At 41.0% G+C, this 22,664-nt stretch overlaps 1 protein-coding gene across 1 annotated transcript in view; it reads right to left on the bottom strand.

Moving 5' to 3' along the window:
• The window catches only part of TBCD (tubulin folding cofactor D), a 123,642-nt gene that overhangs the window by 22,236 nt on the left and 78,742 nt on the right, over positions 1-22,664 (bottom strand). Inside the window, exons 24-32 of the mRNA XM_030232879.2 lie at positions 17,561-17,592; positions 15,479-15,541; positions 14,992-15,068; positions 12,800-12,881; positions 9,141-9,259; positions 8,303-8,394; positions 7,294-7,434; positions 1,963-2,046; positions 457-615 (exon numbers count right to left, since the gene is read on the bottom strand). Of these exons, the coding sequence (XP_030088739.2) occupies positions 457-615; positions 1,963-2,046; positions 7,294-7,434; positions 8,303-8,394; positions 9,141-9,259; positions 12,800-12,881; positions 14,992-15,068; positions 15,479-15,541; positions 17,561-17,592 (849 nt within the window). The remainder of the gene's footprint in view (positions 1-456; positions 616-1,962; positions 2,047-7,293; positions 7,435-8,302; positions 8,395-9,140; positions 9,260-12,799; positions 12,882-14,991; positions 15,069-15,478; positions 15,542-17,560; positions 17,593-22,664) is intronic.

Here is a 22,664-nt window from a genome sequence, read left to right as displayed (position 1 = left end):
TGAGACCAATCCCAGATCCACCTGCTGCATCCCACAGCAGCAGAGAATCATTGTTTGCTTCTTGAGGCCTCTCAGCTTCTCAGCAGGGAAAAAATCCTAAGGAAAGGATTTTCCATAAGACATGTAGGTGACACTCACACCCATCAGGTACCATAATCACCACTCAGGAATGAGTTGCTCTCACTCTTACTTTAACTAGAAAGTCCATCTTGGAAAACCACTGCAACTAGAGCTTGGTTAAAACAATGCAACTTATTAAAAACTATCATTATGATCAACGTTTTCCAGCTGAGGAAAAAAATAAGTTCATGCACAGTCATAGGGCAATTCACTGAAATCCTGACAGCACCACAGACATATTGGGCATAAAAATTACAGCAGGTTGCTTGGATTAGGTGAAACTGTATGCATTTCTCTTTTACTTTCATTGGTTTTGGGCATTTTTCAGTACCTTACCTTGGAAATATCCTCTCTAGCTCTTCTCTGTGAGGGATGTGTGGAACTGGAGGATGGTCAAAGTGCAAAAGGGTAAGGAACACAGATCCTGCATGAGCTCGGAATTTATCTATTTTTTCAGCTGACTGTTGAGCCAGCCAGCACATAATCTGCTTGCAGCTATAAAGAAGAAAACAATCAATCAGAAAATTTAAGCAGAAGAATGTGTATTTAGATTTCAATTGGTTCAATTAAATGAATAAGAATGATCCTGCTAGGAAAGTATTCTGGTTTAAGTCTTCAGAATGATCACACAAGAGATTTAAGACACCCAGATGGTGAGAGAATCTTGAGGCTTTATCTTCCAGAGATCAATCAACCAAAAACCAGCATGACATTAATGTTACAGAATATTTTATCCACCTTTTACACATACTGCCCCACCCTTCATCCAAAAAGATAACCAAGTGATTTACAGCCTGGCTGAACTGCTACATTTCAGATGGAAATAGAGCAGAACTTTGAGAAAAGCACATTTTGAAGTAGAAAACTGCCCATGTAACAGAGGACAAGGTCTCTCTTACATCTCATAAATCCCAAGTAAATCACGGCTTCAATTCTGGCTAGTTTTTAACAATATCCTATTTGGTTTATGCTCCCAACTAAACTCACAGCTACAACACTGTGTCCTACAAGGCCCTTTCCCCTTCAGAAAGGGCCACAAATGACAGTAAAACCAGCTAAAATCCCTTCAGTTACACCAAGGCCCAGAATATTTACAAAATGGGATCCAGCTGGCAGGAATGCTTCTCTCAGTTCCATGAGGACAATCTGTGGATGAACAGCTGAACAGGAGGAAGCCCCTGAAAATGGGCACCAGTGAGCAGGGTATCCTCAGAGAATCCAGTACTTTCCTTCTTGGTGTCCTTCAACATCTGGGGGTTTTTAATTAAATCCCAAACCATGTCTATGTTCACCTAACCATTGGCACATTGTCTGCAAACCAATACCACTATTAGGAAAGTTTTACTGCAGCTCAAACTATGTTTTAAAAATGGTACCTTTAATTAGTTCTTTTATTATTAGGAGTAGCATATCATGAAATTAAAAATCAGGGGCTCAGTGGAAATGATTTTTCTTTATTTCCTTACTAATAATTCTGCAAAGAAACAAATCCAAGCTCATGCTCACATCTGATCACATCCCAAACTACTGATGTGACACTCTGGATAAGCAGGTTTGCTTTTTATTTCAGTGAGCACTACTGGAAGCACCACAGAGGGGGCAGGTTTAGCCCAAATCCCACAGCTGTGCTGCATTTCCAAGGTGGGATTGCCAACCAGGCTCTCCCAACAAGATTTTCCCTCTGAAAATCAGATGTAACATCCTGCCCATCTCTGTGGGCTTGATGCACTTCTGTCAAAGTTCTGTCCCACTCAGTAAAGGAGAGCACAGAGGGTCCCAGCTGCATCCTGCAGGGCTGGATGGAGCTCCAGGAGCTAAAGCCCAGAAGAGAACATGACATACATGGTGGCATTGATCAGCTCTGCCTCGTTCTGCACCAGCAGCAGGGTCACCTCCATCAGGCTGGTCATGGCAGCCTCACGCACCCTGTGGAGACACAGACAGATCAGAGCAGCCACAGCAGCACTTCTCCCAATAAATACACCTTCAATTCCATCAGCTGGGTGAAGACACCAGCACAAATTCCCAAGAACAAAAGCAATGACCTCAGAGAGCAGCTCCCATGTTTTGGGAGGACAAGGAGTGTCCCCTCAGTCCCATCCTGTCAAACAAAGCTCACATTGCACTGAGGCTCCAACAGTGCCCTGCCTCACCAGCCTGGCTTTCATTCCAGCCAGATGCCACCAGGCTTATTCTTTATTTAAAGAAGGATAAAACTGATAATGATCAGTAATATTTCATGTGCAAGTAGATGTATTTAAATTTAAGTGCTCTGTCTGCTTAAATTATTTTTTGAAAAGGCCAACCCACATTTTGACAGTCAGATGCTGAACACTGTCACATTCTTGTAAATTTTCAAGCTGAATATTTCCAACATTAAAAACAAGTTGTGACTCAGAGTAGCTTAAATCTCTATGCTAAACAATGATTATTTCACAAAAAGTTTGACCACAGTAACACTAAGTTGTATTTGAAGTGAGTCTTATTTGGATAATGATCTCCCTTCAAAGTGTCTAAATATAATTTTTAAAAAAGTGTAATTTCAATTTAAAAAATCATCAGTATGCTTGTTTTAAACCATGTCTTGTCAATCCAGGAGTTTTTAAAAGTGGTTCCTTTTCTAAGACAAGGGCAATACCTCAGTGGGTGACATGACCCTGCACAAGACCAGGCCCAGCATGTTCACTGCATTGCTAACTCAGAGAAATGTCAGCCTTTCTCAGTAATTTAAAAAAAAAGAAAAAAAGGAAAAAAATATGTTTGAAAAGGCGCAACAGCCTTCTATGAGAAGAAATACTCCTCTTGCTGATTTCCAAAACAACTTGAAAATAGTTGCAGGTGCAATCTAAAACTGGGTGGGACATTTGTTATAATGGTAGAAAAGGTAAATTACATCATTTTTTCCAAAGCAGCTTAAAACAAGTCTGGCAGTCTTTCATCAAGGTTATGTTTTACCAGTTTTTTGTATCATATCTAACTTAGATATTCATGTCTACCACCTGTAGATAGATCAGACATGTCCCAGCAAACCATCTGTCAAAAGAAAGGTGAAGTTTGCATATGCAGAGTAAAGTTGGTGAAACTTTCCCACGACTCTATTAAAGAAAGACAAAAATTACACAGAAAAGAGAAACAGCATTTCTCTCCATATCTTTCCATCTTACTCCCTGGTTTAGAAGAAACAGAATGAGAAAGCACTGATATTTGAGAGGCCACAAAAGCCTTCAGCAGCCAGGAGTTTGCCATGAGAAAGGATCCCTCTTCCCCCTCTGATTTACATGTTCCCTGGTTTGATTGTGGCTGGAATTGCCCAAAGAAGCTCAAAAAACAAAAAGTATCTGGTGCTCAAAGCACTTTGAATCTTAATGGCTGTTGGGAATTTAATTTGCTCAGGATTTCTTGGAAAGTTCCACAATGTTTTGTTCTGTTTTGAAATGAAGACACAGAAGTAACAAATGAAGGGAAAGAGGAAATGGCCTTAAGCTGCACCAGGAAAGGTTTAAATTGAAGTTGGAAAAAAAAAAACTTCACTCAAAGGTTTGTGAAGCCCTTGCACAGGTAACCAGGGCAGTGGTGCAGCCAGCATCCCTGGTTTTTACCATCTAGAAAACCAAGATTTAAAAGACATGTTAGAAAGGTTTACTTTGAAAGGTTTTAACACATTTCAAAGATGTGTAAAAAGAGACAGATTGGTCTTGGCAAGGGTTGGATTAAATGATCTTATAAAGGTCTTTTCCAACCCAAATAATTCTGTGATTCAAAAGGATAAACAATAATTGTGGGGCACTGCAGTGGGTGCTCTCAGATGTGGAAGTTGATTATTACACTTATTATACTAATTACACTCAGCCAGGTCCTCATCTTCAGTATCTCACCTGGCTTTGAAAACACAAAGCTCAGGATCTCTCCTTTCCTCTGCCTCTCACCCTGGATTTTCTTGCATTTGCTGTCAGCTACAGCAGCCCTGCCTTGTGTTGGACACACATCCACCTCCCTCCTGCTGCTCTGAGAGCAGGGAGAGCCAAGCTCCTTCCCTGTGCAAGCTGGGGTGATCTGCTCCTGATCCTCACTGCTCTGCAGCCCTGAGGAAAGGGCAGACACCTCCTGAGCCCTGATTTTGTGCCCTGTGGTACAATTCCCTGTGGTACAATTTGTTTGTTCCCTGTGGTACAGCAATTTGACCAGCTGAGAAGCTGGATACCACAACAAAAAATAGGGAAACACTACAGAAAACTGGGGAAATCCAAGACACAAACCTCAACTAAGGCTGAGAGCAGCCTGGGTTATTTGTGCCATGAACTTTTCCAACATGTTTGTAAATACTGCAGTGAAGTGCTAAAGGGACAGGGCTGGCCAGTTACACAAATGCCCAGTGATAACATGGCACAAAATACCTTTCTTCTGCTGCAGAACTGACACTTCCCTTCCTGTGCAAAGACAGAGGAGCTATTTATAATTATTTATTATTTATATGTACAATTTTAATATATTACATTATAGATAACATTATTTATTATATTATATTGTTATTCAATAGGTATATTATTAAATATAAATACATTATTTAATATTATTTATCACTTATATTATTTATTATGTATAAAGAATATGAATAATATATTATTTGTATTCTATATATTATATTATATTATATTATATTATATTATATTATATTATATTATATTATATTATATTATATTATATTATATTATATTATATTTATATTATTATATTATATTATATTAATAATTATTGCAGCCTATTTATAAGTACTGCAGCCTATAATTATTGCATTACTGGAACTGGTGAGATCTGACACTGCCAGTGACTTGCAGAGCACAGCCTGCAAGCTCTGACTGTGCTTTGTCTGTTCCTTGCCCATGATCAAACCCCAAATTTACCAAAGATTCCGTGATGCTGCAGCACAATTGAGAGTTTTTATCCCTCTCAATTGGCAAGGAACAATCCAGCATGGGGAATATTGAATAAACAGCACAATCACAGCTTTTCTTCCTCCACACAGCAAAGGTGGTTCCAGGCTGTGCACAGCAGCTCCCATCCCACATGGCTGTCACAAATGGATTTCACCTGCCCTGTCCAAGCCTAATGAGGAACCCTGGAAAGGAGAATAGCCCTGTAATTAACTTATTTTTTCCTGTTTTAAAGCAAACCCAGGGCTACCAAACAAAATAATCTCACTGAGTAGGACAGAGCTCTAAACAGGACAGAACAAATCTGAGCCCAACCCAGAAGCTGCCAGCTGGGCAGCATATGTCACCATGCTGGGCATGGCCAGGGATGGGCACAGCCACTCTCCTGCTCATCCACCACTGCTGAGAACCCTTCAAGGAAGAGGGCAGAGACTGTTTAAAGTATTTGTTTCCTACAAACACTCTGCACAGGTATGACTGACACCTCCACTCCAACACTGCACATGACCCAGCACTGCTGGACAAGAACTTCTTCAACAAACTGAGAAAATACCAAAATGTTTTCAACCAGCAGAATTATTTCTTACCAGTACTTTTCAGGCACTTGCCCTTTCCTGCCTGGAATGTAGCAAAAGCAGAGCCAGATTCTAGATCTGAACTATCAATAGGTTATTAATTAAAATCCTGACCCCACCTCTCTGTGCCCTGAGATACTTCAAGCAGCTGCCAGACAGGTCAAATACATGCATTTTACCACTTCATTACCATACACAAACACTATCACCCACGGGTTAAACAAGGCTGATTCTTCATATCCAAAACAATCACCCAAGGCTGATTCTTCATATCCAAAACAATCACCCAAGGCTGATTCTTCATATCCAAAATAATCACCCAAGGCTGATTCTTCATATCCAAAATAATTACCCAAGGCTGATTCTTCATATCCAAAATAATCACCCAAGGATGATTCTTCATATCTAAAAGCAACATATATCTGCACATTTCAAATTAAAATCATGGATTCAGACAGTAAAATTAAGCAGCCTTTTTAAAACCAGCATTTTACTCAAAATCAACTGCTAGTAAATAAAAGACAACCAAAATGACTCTATCACATTCATTTACAGAGTTCATGGCTTCTCTCTACTGAGTGTTACTGCTCTGAGGCTTCTACACAGCATCCAAAGTATTTTAAATCTGCAGATACTGGACTTGGTCCTGAATTAGGATAATTTCATGTTTTTAATAAACAAGTACTTCAGGCTGGGTAGATTTTGCTCATAAACAGGTGCAGAAAAGCACCCTGACAGGAGAATGTTTGGTTTGGAATAACATGAACTGTTCATGATCTCTCCCATCCAAAGCTGGCAGGAACTTCCAATCAGTAAGTGCTGACACCTCCCCAGTTAGAGCTTCTTTGCAAATGAAACACAAACCCAAAGAAGGACACAATTCCTCTGCAGTCAGGAATTTTGAAATTTGAAATCTGCCTTTCCAGATCACTGTTCCTGAAGGAATGCAGAGCATTCAGAGGAATGCAGTGTCACACTGAATCTTCTCTGTGTATTAGGGGGACCTTGAAGACTGAGGAATGCCATGAAAATAGGACTGCTAGAGACTTAACATGACTAAGATCTTATTAATCTTATTAGGTTTATTAAATTTATTAATCTACATATGCTACAGATTTCCCATCAGCAGATGTATTCCTATAGATTTATGATTTATTCTTGCAGTCCCATATCTGAAATCTTTGAAACCCTAAACTTCAAAAGATTTGGTGATGCTGCAGCACAATGGAGAGCTTTTATCCCTCTCAACACGTTATGCAGCTGCTCCCTCTCCTGGCAAAAAATCCCCACAACAGCAATGTGCAGCAGGAGAGAGCAGGCAGGACCAAATGGGTTGTTTCAAATAAAGAGAAGTAATGTTCAAATCCCTGGTTTGCAACTGGGATTCACTAAAAGGAACTAATGTCACCACAGAACCAGAAAAAGGCTTAAATTCAGTTTTGAACACTTCAGTCCCCATATCCCAAATTTTTGAGGAAGGACAACCAAAACTTGTCAGCCTCACTTTCTACTTTTCCTTGTGCTGTGCATTCCTAATTCCTACCTAGGCTCAAATCTCCAAAATCCCAAATCTCCAAAAGCTTGGAGCTCCTGTTTCTGAGAGGTTTAAAAGACACATCAGCTTTCCCCTGGACACCAAAGGTGGCCAGGATCTGACCCCACCTTACCATCCCCCAACGTCCCCCCGGCTGTCGGTGGTGTAGTCGGTGACCCCGGAGAGCAGCGTGGCATAAATCTGATCAACATTCTCCCTGCACACAAACTCCTGCTGGGATCCATCTCCCCTCACACCCACTGTCTGGCAAACCCTGCAAAAACAGAGGAAAAGAAGGGATGGGAGGTGATTAAGAGCAAGCTTTGTTGTGTTGGTTAATAAAATTGATGTCCACTACAGATGGAATGAGGAATATTTCTGGGCTGAATTTGACCTGAGCAGTTCTGAGCAGTGTTTGGGTCCAAAGGAACATTGGCAAAGTTAAGATCTCAGCAGGGAAGTTGCTTTACTTCCTTTACCTGTTTTTTTCACATTAAACTCTCCTATAAAATGCAGAGAAAATCAAAGTACTCCAAAAAGATTTCACATCTATAACACTACAGAAATGAACTTGCTTCAATGTCTGTCAGTCCCTGAGCTCTCCTTAAAATGAAGTCACCAAGAAGAGCAAATGGCCAACACAATGTGCATTGAACCTGATATTGAACTTCTTTACCTTGAAGACACAGGGTTTTTAGCAGTGTAACAGTTTAAGAGCATAAAATATTAATGTATACTATTAACTGCACTGTGACATCCAACAGAGAAAATATTCCTTTAAATAAAAGGCACAGTTTCTTTAAATCATTTCAATCTTTTTAAGATTGTGGAAAAACATATCCTTCCTCCTCAGGAAAGCTCATTAAATTGCAGCCCATGAGAAAAGCAAACAGTAAAATACACTGCAGGTAGTCAGTTAACTGATAAAAACCTGACAGCACCTTCAGAGCTGAACTCCACAGTCAGGTGTGTGGTAATTCTCTGAATGAAAAACAAACTGAGTAATGGACATGCAGCCAAGATATGTGTGTGTGACTGTAAATGATTTTAAGACTCATGCTCCCAGCTCCCAGCAGAATGAACAGGAGAAAGCTTCTACAGAAAGATTTAACATTAGACACAAGCAGGGGTGAGAAACATACTTTGCAATTGCTATTAAGGCATCTCTCCTGGCTTCAGCAAAGCTCACATCTTCAGGGGAAACTACTGTGACTTTTTTTAGACCTTCCAAAACCTGAAAAAAATACAAAGATTGAGATATATAAACCCAAAGTATTTTTTACTATGTTAAATCTAGATATCAGAGTAAAATGAGTTCAATCCTGTATGAAGGAACCAAGCAGGCAGCAGAGTTTGGATTCTCACCAGGAGAGGCCTGGAAGCTTTTACACAACATCACCAGAGTATTACAGAAATTCATCTGTATTTCCACCAGTTCTTCTTGTTTATGGGAACAATTTATCTAAAAAATGAGAACAACAGGCTAAGTTTGCCTTCTGTCTGGGGCAGGGTAACCTTATGGAAATACCATTTCTATTTTGTGGAATTGTGCCTAAGGGCAAAAAGGCCTCTGCTCTCTGCTGCAGCTTTTTAGATCCTCAAGGCACTTAGGTATAAGTTTCTGCTAAAAGCTAAAATCCATATTCTAAATCTGTATTTTTATTTCACTCTGTGGCTCATATATCTCCAGGGGTTTCAGTTCAATCCCTGCAGCAAATCTCTCTTCCCCCCTCTCTCCTCTCCTCCCTTGGACCAATATCCCATAGCAAAGGGTTATTCCAACCTCTGGCTTGCCATTAACACAACTGAAGCAGGACTAAACATTAATTATCAGAAACCATGGCAAGCTCGACTCATGATGATTTTCTGGGCATTAGCATTCAAACCCCTTTGACAAAGACCTTTAATTATGATCATTATTATTAATTTGATTACTGTCACAGGTTTCACTCCTTCATTCCAATGCTCCTCCTTTCTCACCTGCTGGAGCCTGCCCTTTAGCAGGAATCTTGGAAGGGCCCCAAGAGCTCGTGAAAAGCCACAACGAATCATTTCCTCTGTGTTTTGTAGTTCTGAAACATACTGTGTCACCAGCTCATCTGGAAAAAATACAGTTGCAGAGTGAAAAGCAACCACCCCACCACATTGCTAGAAATTCATATTTTGGGAAAAAAAAATAAGGGAAAGATCCCCTAAACAAAGCAGCTGGAAAATTTTGGAATTTTTTAAACTAAAATGTTGAATACCTTAATTTTCTACAGTAAAAGGATAAGATGTTCACTTTTACATGGATGGATGAATTCATATTTTCTGTCTAAAAATCTGACTTTGCATTTATACTAAGCCTATTACTTCAGAGAGAGAAAGGACAAACATCTCAAAGAGTTTTCACATTTTAGACATCCAACTAATAAGTACAAGCACAAATTTCTGGCTAAGCACAGAGGAGCAAGTTCTTTTTCTATGTCTAGGTCTCTCTGTTTTATCACTGGATAAGTGTTCTGTGTTAGGCAGGAGATCCCCAGGTTTGTGAAGATCAGTTCTTTTAACAGTTTCCCCTCAGCAAACTCCTGACTGGAGTCCTGTTTTAGCACACACACAGATCATACCCAAACAGTGAGATAATTTCAGATCATTTTTCATCACTGAAGTTGGGTGTTTTGGAGGAGAAAGCTCAGGAAGAAATGTCACCTTTGGTTCTGTGTGCTGGCACAGGACACAGCAGGGACAGTGACCCTACAAACAGCAGCAGAGTCAAAAGGCAGAAGAATAAACACAGAATAAACCCAGCTGGGCATGGAAAAAGGAGCCTCAGCAGACATGCAAAGTGGTATCAAGGAGAAAATGAGGGTGTAGGAAAAAATAAAAAGAGGAAAAGTCAGGAACAGGTTCACATTTCTGCTGCAGTCTTTATCTCAGACTTACAGCCAATACTTCCTTTACCCAATTGTTCACATTAAACTCTCCTGTAAAATGCAGAGAAAACCAAAGGACTCCAGAAAAGCTCTGAGCCAGCTGCAATAAGCACAGCTCTGATTCAGACAGGAGCAAGGTGGTCTTATCAATCCCCTTACTGCACAGACACTTTTTAATCCTCAAAGAAAAAGAAGCAGAGATCCTGGGAAGATTACATAATTGTGCCAGTGCTTACTGTAATCTAAGGTTTAAATGGTTGAGCAATATTTGCTAGAGGAAGAAAGAAGAGTTGCCATAAGAAACTCCCCATTCATCATCATTCCTGGTTTTTTAAACCCCAATGCAATGGACAGGCCCCAACTTGTCCCTGCCACCAGCAGCCCAGCTCCCTGGCCAGAGGTGAGCAACACCCCCAGATAAGCACATTTATTTCAAACTTTCCAAAGCACTTTCCAGGCTGTTGGGAGTCCTGAGGCCACAGGAAGATGCAGTGTTTGCTGTGACAGTCTCCTCTCTGAGTGATGTGAATTTCAGGTTGATATTTTAGCCAAATGACACAGCAACGAGCAAAAAAACAGCTCTGGACTTATAACCACTCAGTAATTGTGGTGGAGAGTGCAATGCAAATGTTAATATTCTTCTAAGAGCCTTCAGCTTCATAAACCAACAGGGCCTGTGAAGTGTCTACAATATTAATTCCACACAACCCATCCTGAAAGAATATTAAAAGAGAAAGTCAGCAAAACCAAAGCAGAACACACTAAGATAGGAAAACACTAAGAGAAGGTCAAAACAAACAGAGGCAAAAGTAGTGATTCAATAAAGTGCAGCTTTATAAGGACAGATTGAGAGTGTCAAACTGCTAAAGCAGCCTTGATTGGTGCTTTCATTGAATTCATCAAGCAACAGCAAAACTCTGGGTAAATTTTACCAAAAGCTTTTTTTTTTCCCCTAATCCCCTTGATCATGTCCAGACCTGCTTTAAGTGATTTATCTCAGGCACCTGCACTGTGCTGAATGTCTCCTGCACTGCAGCTTCCACTCATCCCCACATCCCTCACACACTCTGGGAGGGCTTTTACTACTGCATTTCAATCCCACAACAGACAGGCCTGAAATTTGTATGTTTTCTGGGTACAGACATCAAAAACATCTTTTTTTTATTTGTATTTTTTTAAAGATGCTTGCATGTGTAATGTCCCTTCAGTCATCATGTGTGGAGCAGGCTCCAGGGCAGCCAAGGCCAAATAAAAGGGAGTTTTCTAGAACAGAAAAATTGTCAATTCACAATTCTACTTCAGAAAGTCCCATGAGAAATTTTACCTGTGCCTACAAATTTGACCTAGTTGTGTCCCTAGACCATCACAGCCCCATTGCCATGGTCCCTCCAAGCACAAGGCAGATGAAAAGTAAACCTCAAACCCAGGAAAAAACCATGAGGCTTCAGAGGGGTCTAAATGAGTAAAGCAGGAACATCTGCAGCCTGTACTTGCAGCAGATCCCTTCTCCTTCCTGACTTGGGCACCTGCCTGAGTTTTCCAGTCCACTTTTACAGCAACTTGAAACTTCATCCTTACACAAAATTTGCCCTATCACCTTTTCAAGTCATTTTTAGTTTGTTTGCTTTGACTCAGCATTGCCTCCTCCTGCCCAGCACGTTCTGGTTTGACACTTTGAGCTTGGGGGGATTTTATCTGCTTGGGACCAGATCACATCTTCCCATGCTGCCCACAAAGAATCTGGCAGGCAGGGCCCAAGTCCAGCAGGGAAAGGGCCATTTTGGGATTTGGGTTGGTTTGGGTTTATTTTTTTTTTAACTAAGATTTAGCACTATATAAAATATTTTCAAATCAGGATAAGCTGCTTTTATAGTTCAGCCCTAATGCCTTTGGGGCATGGGCTGCATGTGAATACATATGTGCTCAATATCAACATCATTTTGGGAACAACTCTAAGACAAATAAATAATAGGTGTTTTGTTACCTGATTTAATAATGGCAAGAAATAGAGAAAGAAATCAATATTTTATTAAGTACATGTGGTCACTGTCGTATTTAGAAAAATAAGAATATAAATGTTGTTCTTAAAATATTTATCTGTACAATCCAGCAATTTTTCTCTGCTGGCCATGATACAATCTGATCCTTGAAAGGAAGACAGGTACAAGAAAAGCAGCATAAAAAAAGATGCTGATTCACACACCCCTAAGAGAAGTTTAAGCCTCCTGCTGTGCTGCTGATCCCAACACAAACACATGAGCTTTCCCATGCACATTTACCAGAATCTGGGTGTCCTTTTCTATCCTTTCCTCATCCCTTAGCAGCTCTCCTGTAAGTCAGCCATGATCTCTGGCAGAGTTTATCAAAACAGGATGTGAAAATTATTCACTTTGCTAAAATTTAGGATTTTAGAAAGGCACAATCTTTGGTTTTTTGTTTAACAGTATGGAACAGAACAGCAACATTAATTTGCCTCATTGTGGTGGTGCCTTCTCCTCACCTCCAGTCTAAAGCCAGCATTTATGGAGGAAATGAGGCATTTCCTACACTTCCAGCTGTCATTTTTCAGACAACTTTCAGCTGTCACTTATTTTTTCCTTTGCAGAAGAATTTGAAGTTGTTTTAAAACCAGTGCTGCCCCTCCTTGTTCTGTGCAATCCCTCCAAAACACAAGTTTTGTCCAGCCCAGCACTCAGTGCCTCTGTGTTAAACATGAATCATTACCCTGCAGAGCTGGATCAGCTTCTCCCCTCTCGTTGATGTAAAATTCATTGCACAGAGCAGCCAGTGCAGACACTGCAGACTCCTGCAACAGAGGCACAGAAATGCATTTACTCACCTCATTTCTTAGAATTTTTAAGGAAAAATAAAGTGGATTTAAAAAAAATTCTTTTCAGATACTGGCATTTCCTTTCTTATTATTTCTTCCCAATACTGGTTTAGTAAGGAAATTTATGTAAGAAAAAAAAACAGATTTTCATCTTATTCCTTTAATGACCAGTAAGCTAAATTAGCATTTAAAACAGGAACAGTAATGGATGAAATGTATTTTCAGTTCAGATGAAAGATCTCCAGGATGACACAGCATCACAAAACACACAAGTCATTATTTCATCTTATTTCATATATATCCATATACTGAACAAGAAACAAACCCTACAGAAAGGAATCACAGACAAGAACATGGACTGAAGGTTATAAACAAAAAGCCCAAAGATCCAGGATCCCAGGCCTTGTGTCCTAACCTGGATTGACTCAGAAAAGGATCAGTGGTTGTGTGTTATACCTGAGCCTCCTCATTTTTAGAGTGGTTTCAGTTCCTGATACAGAACACAAAATAACTCAGCTGCTATCTCAGAAAGCACAGCATAGAATATGGATTAGAATTTAAGAGAATACATAACAGAATAGAATTTAGGGCTGAATTCTACTTTTCAGCTGATAATATACACAAAAGCTGTGCATTGTTCACTTCATGTTAACAACAATACCTACTCATGCTCTGCAGGTAGAGGAAATCTCAGCTGTAACTGAGAAATCCTGCCCAGCTGATTCATTCTGCCCTCCAAGACACCTCAGACGAGTTCTCTACACAAAATCAAGGGCTTGAAAGAAAACCAGCACTCACCTAAACAATATTCTAACTACCAGAGGGATAATAGAAACAAAATATGCAGAATTATCCAACTGCTCTAGATCAGGGACCTTTAAAGGCCAAATTATTCAACCTCTGCCATGGGCAGGGACACCTGGGAGCAGACCAGATTGCTCAGATGTTTCACTTTCTAAATGAAATGTTTTGCACCTTAAATGTATGAAGTTAAACTGGAAGAGAATACTGTAAGTCAGAAAAAAAGAGAATACTTCTCAAAATCTTAAGCATTGCCCTTAAAAATATTTCTTTCTAAAACAGAAGCAGAAATAAGTGAGAATTGCCATTTACTAAATACACTTTGTTTGGCTCTAACTGATGTTTACCAACCAATCAAAATTCTCTACAGCCTATAATTAATTCCTTTAAGCTTTTGATTTAGAAGTTCCTGTTATAAGACATGCTAGCACTTTGAATGAATTGCTAATAATACCAAAAGAATATCCTAAGAATTCAAATTTCTTTTTTAAATTTCCTTCAGTGATTTGAATACGACTCCATTCTCCTCTGTGTCCCAATGAAAGCTTTAAAAGATGAGGTGTGAGATATCTGAAATGTCTTTTTATCTTATGACTAACACCTAAGACAATGAACACAGTGTGTTAAATTCAGATTGGCTGTGAGCTCTAGCAGGGCAGAAATTGCCTTTACAATTCAGTAGAGATCAAACTGCCATGGGATTTCTTGGGAAAATTAGGGTGAATAACTGGAGGTGTTAAGATGGTGTGACTAAAACAGCATGAGACACATCTATCAATGGATTTAATATCCAGAATCAGAGCAGTCTGAGAGCATAGAAAGAGAATTTGCAGCAGAGTTTAATGGAAAATTGAAGCTCCTTGTCCTGAGTAACTCTGGTAACTCACAGCAAAGCTCACAGAATACCTGTGGACATCATCCAGAGCATTTGTAACTCTCACAAGAGTTCTCTGAAATCACACATATTACAGGTACACCAAAACAGAAGCAAAACACCCTCTAAATATAACCAGAGAGCCACCAGGGAGCAGCTTCCAGCCCCATCAGCCTGCCCAGAGGTACAGACAGGAACAACCTTTGGGATAACTGCTCAAGTATTAATCAGAAAGGTCCACTGGAATCTTGAGGAATTGAAAACACACTTTATAAAACAGCCCTCTCACACACCTAAGGAACATTCATTCAAGAACCAGAAAGATCCCATGGATATTCCACCAAAGGAAAGCAAAAGTATTTCGAATTTTGTATTTCCTGGCACCACATGAAGGAGGAGAAATTCTTGTACCTTTATGTGCTGTCGTGCAGCACTGGAAACAAGAGTGAGATGTCTTAGGCTGTCATTGATCAACCACTGCCAACCACCTGCAACAGCAAGGAACACAAACAGCTTTACCTTTTCTTACTTTCTGAACTTCAACATCCTCCATTGAATCTTTCCACAGACCAGCAATTACACAGATCAATCTGTGTCCTTGGTTTTCCCAGCTAAGCAAGGCTGTGACTGCCAGCAGAGCTGCTCCAGACTGGGTTACCATGGCCACAGTGACCACCCCATGCCTGCTGATGCTGAGTACTGCACATTTTATTTCTTGTCAACAGCCAAAAACCAAATTTTCAAACTGCATCAGCATCTGCTGCAGTATTTGTCTATTTTTTTTTGGTATTTTTTTAATGTGTTAGACCACCCAACCCCTTAAATTTTACTTCTTTGAAAAGTATAATTTAATGAATAGTTACCACAGTCATGGAAGGTTATTTAAAACAGGACTTACTGATTATTGGATCTCCTCTGAACGGCATTTTTGATAGTGACAACTTCTCAATTAAAGTGCAGACTGCAAGAAAATAAGTTTGAGAACAAGATAAATACCCCCAGTAAAGAGAAACTGTAGCAATTTTGAAGAGACAACCACAGAAAGTTACATCAGTATTAACTTTAAATTGAAGAATATTTGCAAACAGATATTCAAAATAAAGGAAATTAAAAAGTGAAGGAAATTACATTTGTACAGAAATCCCTGTGATGCAGTAACTGTGCTCTGACATGAGCTGGCCCCATCATTCCTGCAAATCCCTTCTTTGGGGGGATGTTTCCCCCTCTGCCATCCAAGGTGTGCACACACATATCAGACCGTTTTTTTTGCTCTACAGCCTGGAAACAGCAGTGTAGCATAAGTGACAGCAAACCAGCTGGGACAAGGCACCAAAAACTATTCAAATATACATGACAGGTTTTCCTTCTTATTCCCATTGGTTTTGAACCTCCAAGGAGTGGCATTTGCTCACTGCACACAGCTGGGAGCTATGAAACTGGATGCAACTTTATTTCCTTTGATACTTGGAATATATGAGCACATCCTTTTCATAAGAAAGCACTTATTATTTTTAATCTATGAACTTATTAGAGTTCTAATGCTTACAAACCCACTTTGAGAACTGTATTTTCTTAAAATGTTTTGAGGCTTTTTGGGGGAATGGAGATTAACACAGGAATACTCCAAATTTTCTGTCCAACAGATTGACTGTATTGCTCAAATGAAAGCTCAGCACTTGGGGAATACCATTATCTTTCACCTCCTGATGTTCAGTTCAAATAAATGAGATTGGTCCAGCTCCATGTCACTGCCTGGCTGCTTTAGAGCTGGTGGAGAGGAGGGAAAGGACAGAAGAAGGTGCAACATAAATTTATGCCATTGTTTTGTTTTCCTCTCCTCCCACAACCTGATTTTGACTCTTCCTCTGGGCTCTGTACACAGCTCATCACCTCCATTTATCATCAACTTACTGGGCTCCAAATCTACTCCTGAACTCACTCCTCACTGTGGCAATGCCACACCAAACCCTCTCAGTACTGTGTGTCAGCTTCTCTGTGCTAATATTTATTCACAGACAAGTGCAACGTGACTGAACCCAAGTTTAGTCTCTTGGGGTTTCTCCTTAGCTCCCTGCACTTCTTTGTGCTCTTTTGTGGTTGAGACCATCATCTTCATTAGACATGCAGGCAATTTGTGGAACATTTTCAATTCTTCTCTCATTCCACCTACACACTTGTATCATGCCAAAATGCTGCCATTTGTATTTCTCCAAAACCATGAAATGTTCAGCTGCTTAAAAGCTAAAACATATCACAAAAACCTATTCCTTCAGCTTGCATTTTTGTGTCAAATCTCACTCAAATCCCCCTTCTCTTCCACCTCAGTGCTGAAGCTCTTTCACCCACGAGGTCTGGATGGTTTCAGATCTTCCAAGCTGGAATCTGCTCTGCAGCACTTCCTTCATTCAGCTCACAAGCAGGAAACCAACTTGGCATCATTTCCTCATCCACCCAAGCTACCTCTTCCTGCAACACCCTTCCTTTTCACAGCATGCATCAATCTTCCAAATCCATCTTTTCTGTGGTGCCACACTCCCCACAGACTGCTGTTTATATGGTCTTTGTGCTTCACTTCTGTGCACACACGTGTCATGATAAAATCATTATTTCCACCATGGCTTCTGTCTAAAAGTGCAGATTGTATCTCTTCTGGAGAGGAATCTGAGTAAATCACTGAAGGAAGACAGTTCAACCCTGAAAAAGCTTCACTGTGTGCAACAGCAGAAGGACACAGTGTGACACAGAGCCCAGAACCACCTCCTGCTCTTACAGAGTTACTCCAAGTGCATTGGTTATTACTGACACCCCATGCCCTGCTGCACCCATCTGCTCATTGGCCTCCAAAGTTCATCTGTTCTTAATTACTGTGCAGACTTGACTTACACATTCAACACAACACATGCAAAACAAACTGGAAACACCAACAGCCAGACTCCTCAGGGCACCTCTGGAGCTGGCCCAGCCCAGCTGAGGTACTTACCAGCTGGTCTCATCAGCTCTCCACCTAAACCCCTGCAAAGCAGAAACAGCCTTCAGAGAACAACCCAGCACACAGGGAGCTAAAAAGCACCTCAAAACCATCTCAGAATGAAAGCAGAGCACAGAATACCCACAGTTTTGTGTTTGATCAACTCTGCTTCCTTTTAAATCAACTTTTCTTGACTTCAGCATGATTAATACAAACCTCTCCTGAATATTAAGCTTTCTTCTTGCAAAAATGCACTCCCAGTCTTGCTAATCTTTAATGTGAATAATAAAAAGACTGTCAAGTTCATTTTGCTTTTCTTTTCCCTTGCTTCAGGAACATTCCAACCCCATGAGTCTGGCCAAAGGACTTTCCAGTCATGCAGTCTCTTCCAGCTTCTGATTTCCACAAATGAAAAGGAACTACATGCAATTATTAAATAAATTCATCATCTCTCTAAAACTAAATACAAACTTCCCAGTTCCCATTTTCACTTGTTGACTGGTTTCCTCTCCTGGTGAGATTTACCACCCTTCTCCTTTCCTGCTCAAGCCCCCTCCCAGGTGATTTTGTGTTTATCACAAGAAACACATCAGAAAAGGGAGAGAAACAAATGGCTCAAGGTACTTGAGAGCCTCCTGAGGTAAAGATGTGCTCCTCAAGGATGGTTTCACCAGCTCAGACCTCAGCCCAGTTCCTCTGTCTGAACAGGAGCCTGGCCAGCAGCAGCACTGGGAGAAGAAAATCTGAACTGGGCAGAAAGTGGGGAGAGGGAAAAGCAGCCTGGAAATGGCAGGGCCTGTTTGCAATCTCTGCCTTCTCCTGGCTGTGGGCAGAGACTTCTCCTGACCCCACAGAGCAGAGTCTGCTGCTTGGCTGGATACCCAGCCCCAAGGCAATGCCTGAGGAGTTTCACTCTGTGTGGCTTCACTGCTCCATTTTGTGAACCTTTGACCTCCCCTTCCTTTGGATATTTCCTCCCTTGACTCCTCATTGTCTGCCTTCACTTCTGCTGGAATATTTCCTCCCTGAGGTGTGCCAAACCCTTCATCACCTGTTTGCATGTCCATGCTCTGGCAGAAACTCCCAGCAAGGGCAGCAACAACAAAGACCTGTTTACTTGCTTGTTGTTTTTTGTTTATTTTAAACATTTTCTTCCCTCCTCTCCTCCTCCCTCCCCACAATAAAATTAGTAGCTGTGCTCAGAAGGCCAGCTTAGCAATCCTAACAGCTCTTACAACTTTGTTCTCCAGTTTATCCCTTTGTATGAGCTTCAAAAGCCTGAACATTTTAAACAGGTTTTTCCATTCCACACGAGGAGGTCCCTTCTGTAATATGCTCTGGGTTTCTGACTGCTCAACAATTTCATTGGTGTTTCAGGTAGCACAGAGAAGCCAACTCCACAATATTCCATTTGCCACAGGTCAGCACTTCCTTTAATTGAGAAACTTTTGCTTTCCACAACCAATACAGATTGGGCTTAATTTAAGAATCCCAGCTCAGTTTATCACTGTAGGAAGCAAGCACAGATTCTACATCCTCATGCTGATAAGGTCTGTGTATTGTCTACCCCACCTTCCTGCCATGCTCTGCCCTCCAGCTTCTAAAAAATGTAAATTAGAAAACAAAAAAGTGATGCAAGGAGTCGAGACAGCAGCAAAAGCAGGTGACTGATGTGGCAAGCCTTGCTTCCTCTTCCACACTTCTTCTCCCCTTTATTTTGCCTTCACCCATTCCTTGCCTTAGTGCAAATGAGTAGAAAATAATCACCTTGCAAATAAAAGTGTTTGGTGTGCAGCAGTCTGCTGATGCAGGGATTCAGATATGGACTGCTCTGCTCCAACTACAAAGCAAGGACTGACTCACAAAGGCTGCTCCTCTCCATTTCCTCACACTGCCAAAAAGGAAGTCAGGCCACTCCAAGCTGTGCTGATGGTGATAATTGGAGTGCTATCCCTTCCTCTGGCGTTTCACCAGCTCCAGTTCAGTTCAGAGCCCCTCTGAGGATTGCTGTCCCCATGCAAGAATGCAGGAAGGTGACAGGGATTTGCATAGCAACTTCTCCACGTGGCACAAACTCCAGTCCAGTCCCTCTTGGTGGCACCATGACCTGAGTGTGCTCCTCTGCAAAGCTTCCTGAGCTGGTTCTTGCTCAGACACTCTGCATGTCCACCATTAAAGCTAATTTTGTGCTCCCTTTCCACAGCTCACCCATATTTCACTTTTAAGAACCAAAAATTCTATCATAATCCAAGATCCTTCCTCAGCCAGTGCTTGGTTTGTCAAACATGATGCCCATCTTTCTATTAACTTTATCTCTCTCCACAGTATTTCACTAAATTAAAAAGATACAGATCTACCTAATTCAGAGATTCTGAATTTTGCTGTACAGTCAGCATTCCTTCTTTTTTATTCCAAAGACACATCCACAAGTTGCATCACATTATTAGATGTACCTGTTTCAAGCTTTAATTATTAATTCAATTTGCAAATTGACTGATGCAGTGCCCAGGCTCCACAAGCTCCTGAGCATTCCTCCCTGTGTGCAGCTCCACAGCAATGCTTCTCTCCTAGAAACATCCTGGCATGAGTCACAATGCATGTGTGGAAAATTAAATATATAATCCCTTGCAGAATTGAGGAATTAACATTACTGACCTAAGAATGACAGAATCCATTTTATAGTTACTTTGGATGAATCAGAACCAGTGACAGTGCTGTTCTCAGGGCATAAAGAAGTTCAAAGTACTTTTGTAGATTTATTTTTTTAAATTATTTTAAGCCTGCTGCTTTTTGTGCAAAAGCCAGAATTCCTCTTCAAGATAATAAAAAGAGCAGTAACTGAAGCTGTTTGGAATTGAAAAGCATCTATGTTTTCACAGATATTCAAATCTGAAGTTAGAAGTACTGGAACAGCTGAAGAGATTCAGTTGTAAATAGTGGATTTTGGGAAAGCTAAGAACACGGATTTCACCTCCATATGAACAGCAACCAAGCATTTGCCTTGGGAACTCTTTGTCCCAGACAGAACTGAGGTTTCTTTCAAGGTCCAGGTTGCACATTACCTGGTTTGGTTTGGCTTTATCAGAGGGTACACCAGGGGAAAAGGGAAACCCCCGAGCTCAGCTGAATAGTTTAACAAAGCTTTCATGGCCAACCCTTCAGGATGCACAGAATAAACCACACCAACAGGAGAAACACCAAGGTTTAGGCTACTGTAAATTCCTATGCCACGTTGTATTCTAACATCAGAATGCTACAGGTGAAATCCTGGCTCTATGGCAGCAAAAGCCTCCCCAGTGACTTCAGTTTGTAGCAGAATTTCACCTTGTAACTCTTCAGAGGAGAGTGCAGCAGCATCTCACAGAGCCATCCAGGCCCTGGGTGCACAAAACCCTCTGAACCTGGAGGAACTGTTAAGATGAGCTTTGTTGCAAAGCTGGAATTCTTTGCTGATTAAGCTCATATGCCTAAAAAAAACCAACCTCTTTTAGGCAGATGCATGCCAAGAAACACATTTGCCCTGAAACCATCAAGATCAGTTACAACCTTCAAGGTCTTTGAAATGAGCTGAGTTTCTCTCTTGCCCAGCACCTGTCAACACCTGCGGGCTCCCTTCCTCTGCTGCAAACGCCGAAACTCGGAAGGTGCCGCTGCCACTGCCACTGCCTGCCACTCCAAGCTCCTAAATCTGCTGGGCTGCCACAGCTGACGTGCTCCACACCCAGGCAGCCTCTCCAGAGCTGCAGGGATGAGCTCAGAGCAAGGCTGGCTGTGCAGCACGTCGCAGGCACCGCGCTGCGCGGCGTGGGAGGCGCTGACGAACATCCCGGCACAGGCAGCTGGGATGGAAGCCTGGAGGGTTGGACCCAGCATCTGCTGAGACACAAAGTGCACTGCAACCACCTGCAGGCAGCCCTGCACTGCCAGATCCACTCCATCTTCTGGGCATTCAGGCCTCTGGTATCAGACTCAGAAGTGGCCACAAGGAAGCTAAAAAATATTCTGAACTGTGGGAATGGGAAAAGCAGAAACTTCTACAGACACTGAAGAGTTTGCTCTGTAGCCTTAAAAGAAGCCTGGATTGATGTAAAAATACAAGACACAGGCATTAAACAGAAAAATAATAAACTTAGATTTCCATAGTTGTAAGAATGTGCCTTAAGTAAGTGAGAAACTGTATTATTTGATGGTGAAGGGTTTCTAATGTAAGGGTGTGGTTGTATGGAATAAGCCAAGAGTTCAGAAGTTATAACAGAAGCATCTGTGTGCCTGTGGGTTAGAAGCCCATTGGACAAAAGTACCCACAGTGCAGCAAAAGTAAGCAAAGGTGATAGGTCAGAAAAGCAAAATAAATTCTGTGGCAACTGTCTATTAGTTTAGAAAGTTTTACATTGCCTTGTAACAAAGAATTTGGGACTGCTCTTGAGCTGTGGCCGACTGCCTGCTCCTCTAAAATCTCAGCCTCTGAGACTGATGTTTATCTGAGCAAGAAATTGTTCTTAGCCTGAAAACAGTCCCATCCCTTCATCTCTAGCAGTGACAATAATACTGAACATCTGTTCAGCTGAAGAGAGGTTCTGGTTCTCCAGAACCTCAGACCAGATGAGGCAGTTTCACAGAATCTTAACAGAACTATTAGAATACTGATTTCTTGAAGACTTTGCATATTATTGAATCACAGAATCATTTAGGTTGGAAAAGTCCTTTATAAGATCATTGAATCCAACCACTACCAAGAGCAACCTAACCCTTTTAACACATCTTTTAAACCTTTTAAAACCTTTTAAACTAAAACCTTTTTAAGACTTCTTTTATTTGTGTTAAAACCTTTCAAACCAAACCCTTTTAAAAGTGTTAAAACCTTTTATACCAAATCCTTTCTAACATGTCTTTTAAATCTAGGTTTTCTAAATGGTAAAAACCAGGGATGGTGCATCACTCCCCTGGTTACCTGTGCAAGGGTTTCACAAACCTTTGAGTGAAGTATTTTTTCCAACATCAATTTAAACCTTTCCTGGTGCAGTTTGGGGGCATTTCCTCTTTCCCATCATTTGTTACTTGAGAGAAGGAGTGTTGAGCATGACTCCAAGGTCTCAGATACACAATAGAAATAGAT

This window comes from Serinus canaria, chromosome 18 (genome assembly GCF_022539315.1).
Source record: "Serinus canaria isolate serCan28SL12 chromosome 18, serCan2020, whole genome shotgun sequence".
In the NCBI taxonomy this organism is placed as follows: Eukaryota; Metazoa; Chordata; class Aves; order Passeriformes; family Fringillidae; genus Serinus; species Serinus canaria.
The sequence above is the reverse complement of the archived record's forward strand: the minus strand, read 5'-3'. Positions and strand labels throughout refer to the sequence as shown.